General features: G+C 34.1%; 1 protein-coding gene and 1 long non-coding RNA gene across 2 annotated transcripts in view; one reads left to right on the forward strand and one right to left on the reverse strand.

Annotated features, from left to right (window-relative positions):
- Positions 1–4,133: 4,133 nt before the first annotated feature.
- LOC117125336 (ficolin-2-like) lies at positions 4,134–6,921 on the reverse strand. The gene is made up of 2 exons (XM_033271806.1): positions 6,417–6,921; positions 4,134–5,279 (listed from the first exon to the last, which is right to left on the reverse strand). Exons 1-2 carry the CDS (start codon positions 6,571–6,573, stop codon positions 5,029–5,031), a joined length of 408 nt encoding a protein of 135 aa, XP_033127697.1. The 5' UTR covers positions 6,574–6,921; the 3' UTR covers positions 4,134–5,028.
- LOC117125337 overlaps positions 4,140–7,784 on the forward strand; it is an 8,355-nt gene continuing 4,710 nt past the window's right edge. The window contains exon 1 of the long non-coding RNA XR_004448107.1: positions 4,140–4,706. This is a non-coding gene — a long non-coding RNA (uncharacterized LOC117125337). The remainder of the gene's footprint in view (positions 4,707–7,784) is intronic.

Here is a 7,784-nt window from a genome sequence, read left to right on the forward strand (position 1 = left end):
ATAAATAAATGAGTAGTTGCATGCATATTCTTTTCCTTGAATCGATAAATCCCAAAAAGAAAGGGTGGTCCGGGGATTCTCCCCCGGGAAAATTTTAAAGTGTGTTTTAATGACTTTTATGTTCTTCAAAATTCTGATTTTCTTATCGTAACAAAAAAAAAAAAAAAAAAAAAAAAAAAAAAAAAAAAAAAAAATCAGCTCACGGGTCCTGAAAAGGTAGGTCTAGAATTCTTTTCTTTTTCCCCTTTTTTTGTTGCCTAAGGGAGAAGTCAGGACCCATGACCCCCCTCCTCCAGATCCACCAATGTGAATTGAGAGAAAATGTAACTCGGTCGGGTACTGGATAAACATTCTCTTTCCCCTCCTTCTCCTCCTTCTTCCCTCCTTCTTTTCTTGATTTCCGATCATACAAAAATCTCCAGGCATTATATATTTTTTTGCCAAAAAGTGGGGGGGCCCGGGCCCCCACGGCCCCCCCCCGGTTCCGCCGGCCATGTCGTGTCGGGATTCAATATTTCGACATTAATTATGTCGTCATCAGGAATTGGAAATATTCAAACTAGATATCCCTAATTACTAGCCCATAGGAATTTTTTTTTTTTAATGGTTCGTGTGGGAATCGAACACACGACCTCCAGCTTATCTAGCCAGATGGAAATTACAATATTATGCATGGTGATGGTGTCAACAGTAAAGAAAAACTTCAATATTCAAAATAAATGTTATTAATAAATATTTTATAATCTTATTAAATATTCAAAATAATTATGATGAATGAATATTGTTTTAAGTCCGATTTATTTTTAAAAATTCATGGTAAAAAATAGATTATAAAAATATTCAAATCAGATATCCCCAATTAGTAGCCAATAGAAAAATTTTAAAAAAAAATGGTTTGTGTGGGAATTGAACACACGACCTCCAGATTATCTATCCAGATGGAAATTACTATAAATGCTATTAAGATGTGAGTTTGCCTCAGTAAATAACATAGGAGAGATTATTTGATTTGATTTGAGAGAGCAGCTTAGCTCAGTCGGCTAAATCTGGTGATAAACACTGTTCAATTCCCATCGCTGCCTCTCCTTGTGTTTCAGCTAGAGGGCTGAAATTCAAGTTACATAGCGCACCGTCTTTCGGATGAGACGTTTAAGCCGTTGGTCCCGTGTGCATTTATGGCCCACGTGCACGTTAAAGAACTCAGTACATTCTTCGGAAAAGAGTAGGGGATTGTCTCTCGGTGTACTTTCTAATCACCACCAGAAGGACCCCACTGGAAATAAGTCTTCTAGATTTTCGTGGGCTATCCTTGGTGTTTACACCGAATAAATCCAATCCACTCCAATACCTGATTGTGCTAACGTACCGAATACTCAGTACGTCCCCATATACTAGTCAATAATAGAAAAAAAAAATAGAAGGTTGAGGTGGGAATCGAACCCACGACCTCCAGGTTATCTAGCCAGATGAAAACCACTAAAAATTAAGATGCGAGTTTGCGACGTCAGGAAATATAGGAGTGATTATTTGCCCTACCTGCCGTGTAATCGTACCGAATTCTAAGTACGTCCCCAAATACTAGCTATTAATAAAATTAAAAAAAAAAAGAATGTGGGATCGAAACCACGACCTCCTGGTTATCTAGCGAGATGACAAACAACAACAAATGCTATTAAGATATGAGTTTGCCTAGAGAAATGAAATGTTCTTATTAAATATTCAAAATAATTATTATAAATGAATATTGTTTTAAGTCCGATTTATTTTTAAAAATCATGTTAAAAAATAGGTTAAAAAATATTCAAATTAGATTTCCCCAATTACTAGCCAACAGAAAAATGTTTCGAAAAATGGTTCGTGTGGGAATCAAACACACGACCTCGAGATTATCTAGCCAGATTGAAGTTACTACAAATGCAATTAAGATGTGAGTTTGCCTCAGGAAATATAATAGGAGTGATTATTTACCCTACCTGATGTGTTAACGTACCGTACCGAATACTCAGTACGTCGCCATATACTAGCCAATAATCATCATTCCTGATGATTACATAATTAATGTCGAAATATTAAATCCCGATACGATGGCGTGCATTTCGAGACTTGGAGTACCGTATGTATTATACTATCTTATCAGGGGAAAATGTATTTGAAATTAGAAGAAATTGGTTGTATTAAAACTATAAAAATGGTGATGCAGTAACTTGAGTCATGAGAGAGTACAGTATTTCCTTGAGCTGTACCTACTTCTATTCGAATTTCTCTGAGAGATTTGGTTGGATTTTATCATTCTGGACTGTATTCATAAATCCAATTATATCCAAATCACTATTATTATCACTTTCAGTATAAAGTTGTTCATGAAAAAAAGTTTCTCCTCATTTAAGATTTCTTTTGGATCTGTTACTTCTTTACCCTACATTTTAAGTTTTGTTATGTTCTTTTTATTGTAATTTCTTCGATCTAAATTAAAATATACTTAATGCCTTATTCACCAGATTCTATCCATCTGGCACGTGATCGAATCATAGAGCTTTTTGCTTTGCGATCATAAATATCATTTATTTATTTTTGTTTGGCCGTAATTTCACTATTAATCTCAATTTCATTTGTATTTTGGTTTGTAAGTTCCTTCAATTCTGAATTAAGTTGGGTTAATTTCTGTTTCTGTTGTTTGTTATATTCTTTTGCAAAATAAATTGACTTCTCCCGTACTTTACATTTTATCATCTCCTATGTTAAATTTGGGTTAAAATTTGCAGAATTGCATTCCGTTTCGGTCTATGACCGTTTTAATCGATTGGATATAACTTTCATTTTTTAAATACTGTATACGTTCATTTTCCAGAGACCCGGTCCCGGGGGAGGTTGGAGCTCTGAATCGACAGGGAGACAAGAGAGTGATCGCTTTTAAAGCCTGGTGATATTTAAATAGATTTTACGTTAATATATGGCCGAAGGTCCTGGATACAAGGAAATAATCAAGTCTACACCTTATTGGAGGAGAGTGATTTGATTTCCAAGCGAATTGTTTCTTATTTCCACTAACATTTAAATAATGTGGAGTGTGTATGTATTTACTTGTGCGCCAAATTAATAGTCGGCTCCATCCTGTATATTCAAAGGTCTGGAGTAAAAGACTTAGGCCTACTTCCCAAACTTCGTTTTGTATCTTATACTTGGTGGCAAGCTATATGGAATGAAAGTGAATTCTGCATATTCTCTGCTTTTCTTGTTCTGGAGACACTTGTCTCTTAGAAGTTGACGCGCACTTCTCGCTTTCTTTGACACATCATCCGTGATATATATATAGTGTTATTATTAATGTGGCCGAGTTAACATGTGCCCGAGTTGACTGTGGCCGAGTTGGATCGAAATCTCCTCAACATCCCTAAAAGGGGCAAAGCGAGTAGGGGTGGTGGCGCTGTAGCTTCTGTACGGTACTATGTATTTTAGATGATCGATTATAGCAGACTTTTGTTTGTCATGTAGGCCTATTGATGCAATTTCCTTGGGTATTCGATTCCAGTCTCGTAACACTCTTTTTGAGCGGACACATATAGTCTGTCTATCAAGAGGGAACAACTCAGACAAGTCTATTAACTAATTGAAGGGAAGTTGAATATCAAGGTTATTCAAATAAATAAAATAAAAAAATTATTATACTAGGGATGCAAATACAAACATTGCAATGCTAAAATAGTATGGCCTGTGCAACTATCAACGTCGATAACTTATTGGTATGGTAGGCCAACATTTATACAATATTTCGCGTCTCTGGCGATAGTGTTTGAATGAGATTTATTATTTTCAGAACTAACAAGCAAAAAATCTCCACCAGTATTTTTAGTTATAATAATAATAATAATAATAATAATAATAATAATAATAATAATAATAATAATAATAATAATTATAACAATAATAATAATAATAATAATAATAATAATAATAATAATAATAATAATAATAATAATTAATATACTTCCGCTGTGGTTACCATTTAAACTATCGAAATGATCGAAGGTTAGGAACTTTTATAAAACTACCGGTCAGTGCTGTGCACAATTTTTTGGCCTAATAATGATGATGATTGACCATAACTGGTGATAAAAAAAAAACACATGAACATATTTTATTTCATTTCATTTATTATATTTAGACAAAAAATGTTAGCAGTTTTCAAAACTAAAACAAAAAATCAACAGGCCCAAAGCTAACTTAAAAATAAACTTACTCTACTATAATACTCTTGAGGTGCTTTCCTATACACGAAAACAACTACATCAAAATAATGTACTGCATAGCAGTATTCAGGAGCAAACATAGGCTTATGCAAATTTTACATAGGCCAAAAAATAGTTAATGAAAAGAAATGCTTGCAAAAGTAATACTTAACATTAGATTTATTAAGTGGAATGTTTCTAACATCAATGATTAACCAATTCCAATTATACGGATAATAGGTGTGCTAAAACATGAACATTTATGAGTTCCTTGCAGCAAATACATCTTAAATCTTTGGTTTCCAGTCTGCCATATAGTAGGCCTATAGATCTGCGAAATCAGCTCCATTCCGGTATTAAACCTCTTATGTATACATCAAATAAAAATATGAAAAATGGAAATAATGTTATTTATTATTATTATTATTATTATTATTATTATTATTATTATTATTATTATTATTATTATTATTATTATTAGTATTACTATTATTATCATCATTATATCCCGCAAAGTACTCTTTACGAGAGTATATTCGCCTCGGAAATGGCCGATTTAAATACACACCAAGTTTAGCATGGCCGCGGCGCTCTTTGGTGTGAGCAACTTCTGTTCTAAGTCTTTGGTGTGAGCTGCGGCCATTTTCAAGGCAAAAAGAAAACACACAAACTATTCCATGACATATTTTCTTGACACGCAAGCATTTCTATAACTCTGTGATTGCATATTACTGAAGAATGAGGAGGAAGCCCCGAAAATTAATTACCCTGTATAACATATAAACTCTTGAATCAGCCAATCCTAATCTTTGATTCTGATCTTCATCTCTGTCTTTTTGAGTGAATAGTTATGTCCTCGGAAATCATACCAAACGACTCCTCTACCAAAGAGCTCTGTTTCACCATTCAGATAGAGCCCATTAAGGTTGGAGTAATGGCAGCCTAGATACCACCAGCCACCACCGTAGTTAAGAGCACAGTGATAATCCAGCATATCATTATCGCGGTCCTTGGTACTGAACGGAATACCACTATGATATGTCAATGAATCTCCTGCAAGAAAAAAAAAAACAGAAAAAAAAAACAAACAACCAGACGTCCTTTAAAATATTGACAACATAACGTTGTAATATGACAATCGACAGATGTTTTAGTACCGTAACTTTCGATCCGTCTATATTGCGTTTAGCAGATGAATAGATTATGGTTGCGGAAATAATGCCATTTTCTTCACATTTCTATAACGGCGATATAATCTAAAATCCAAAAATTATGGCTCTTTAACTATCAATGAGGTAATATCACTTACAAATTACCTTTTTAACTATGTGCTGTTAATAGTATTAGATGGGATAATCTATTTGGTGAATCATTTGGGACCATCTATTATCTGCTTTGTTATGATGTACTGAGGATGGAAATGTGTAAATAACATCCTGCATAGACCCATTTTCAAGAATTATTCACATGAAAGTGAGATTGGAAAGTTGTTTTATTCTTAATAATTGAATTATATTTAAATTAAATCTAATAGCAATAAAGAGCATAGATTACGTTAGATGCCATATAAAAGTAAATTTCATTATAAAAATATAAATTGGAGTTTGAAATCAGAACCACGGCATCTGAAAGTAAATAGACCTATCAAATTATCGTTCAGAAACTCTTGGAATTACATTAAGAAATGAATAATGTTCTAGTTGTATTGACGGGTATTCAACCCAGACTCGAGTTGCCAGTCCTCATGAGGGTTAATGAGACCTTAAGCGGAGAAACGTAATGTCCCTACCCCAAGATATAGTTCAGAGAAGGAATGCGAGTCAGTTGGACCAGGGAACAGTGAATTCACTGTTCCCTGGTTGGACCTTGGAACGTTTCTGCATCGGGATGCACAGTCCAGTTAGGGCGTGGACGTATCACTAGGACCTTGGTGGAGTAGGATAATTTCCCTATACCCAAGATACATAGTTTGGTTACAGAGGGCTACGCGAGTCACCAAAAATATTATTAACGTTCCTACTTCAGGACACACATTATGTAATATGTGAATACATCCTAGTAATTATTGTTTGAACAAATAAATATAATTGTATATGACAGGGAACAATGAACACTGTTCCCTGTGACAACTAAATGAATATTGATAGACAGTGAACAATAGGTAGGCAAGCTCATCATAATTAGGATTACCTGCATCTCCACCGATGAATTTGCCCAGTTGTAATCTAAACTTTGTATGGTGATCACCAATGTAAAAACCGTCGTAACGCGCATCCACTTTAGTCTCATTGAAATCCCACAATTCAACTAATAGCTCGTACTCGTCTTGTTCAGTTATTCGGTGCATATTCTGGTTTCCAAGCCAAAATTCACCGTCAAGATTACCAAATCCACGACGGTAATTACCATAGCCTCTGTAGAATCCGACGCTCCCATCTTGCCGACGCTGAAGAACCTTAGGAATGATAAGTCGAACTATTAAAAGTCATAGTTTTCAGTTAGTCATGCATCTAGGATACGTATCCTGAGGTGTGGGGTATCATTTAAATTTTGATGGGGAACGAGGAATGGCACAGTTCAAGTGCGAAAACCTGTGGTGGGCGTAGAATCCAGGCAATATTAGGGATAACTGCATTGTTTTCTTGTCTTGGGGTTATTTTTATGTGAAATGAATGAAAATAACCGACATAAAACAAAAGACATATACATACACACATGCATACACCCATACACACACACATACATACGTACGCACATACATACATACATCTATACACCCCTACATACATACATACATGCATACATAATTAAAACCTCATGCTACTTCTAGTAACCAATAAAAGAAATCTGATGTTTTTGTTATAATGTTATTTAAATTTTTCTGGGATTTCCGGATAGGATTAGATCTTATATTGCTGACGTAAAATAAGCTAATAACGATAATGTACATTTTTTTTACATGCAAAGCAGTTTTTCTTTTGTAGTCAAATGATTTTAATGTATTTTTTTACATAGCCTCTGTAGAAACCGACGATAATTTAAACTTTTAATATTGCAAATCAGTTTCTTAGTCATTCAATTTTTTATATTTTGTGAGATTTCATTACCCTCTCATCTTACCGACGCTGAATAGCGTAAATGATATTGTAAAATTTATAAAATGCAAATAAGTTTCAGTAGTGATGTGATTTCAATATTTCATAAGATTTCCATAACCTAGCCTAGATATAAACCTATCTTGCTGACGCTGAATTACCTGACAAAGATAATTTAACATTGTAAATATGCAAATTAGAGTTTTATAATACTGTAGTAGCACCCTTTTAAATTATTACGATCAAACAAACTCTAAGCAAGCTTGTTGAATAATTTCTGCCAATAGGTCTTACCACCGATTTATGTTTTTTATGAAGCTCATAGATTACAGCTTTTGCTCTTGAAAATTTTCAGCAAATATCTTCAGGATTGTACCTTATCTCATGCGATTATAAGGCGAGAACAATTGAAATAGCACACTACACCTTCATTAATAGGATCTTTACAATGAAATTCCCCCTA

The sequence above is a fragment of the Anneissia japonica genome, unplaced genomic scaffold, assembly GCF_011630105.1.
Source record: "Anneissia japonica isolate Jap-2015-1 unplaced genomic scaffold, ASM1163010v1 scaffold315_len769609_cov171, whole genome shotgun sequence".
Lineage (NCBI taxonomy): Eukaryota > Metazoa > Echinodermata > Crinoidea > Comatulida > Comatulidae > Anneissia > Anneissia japonica.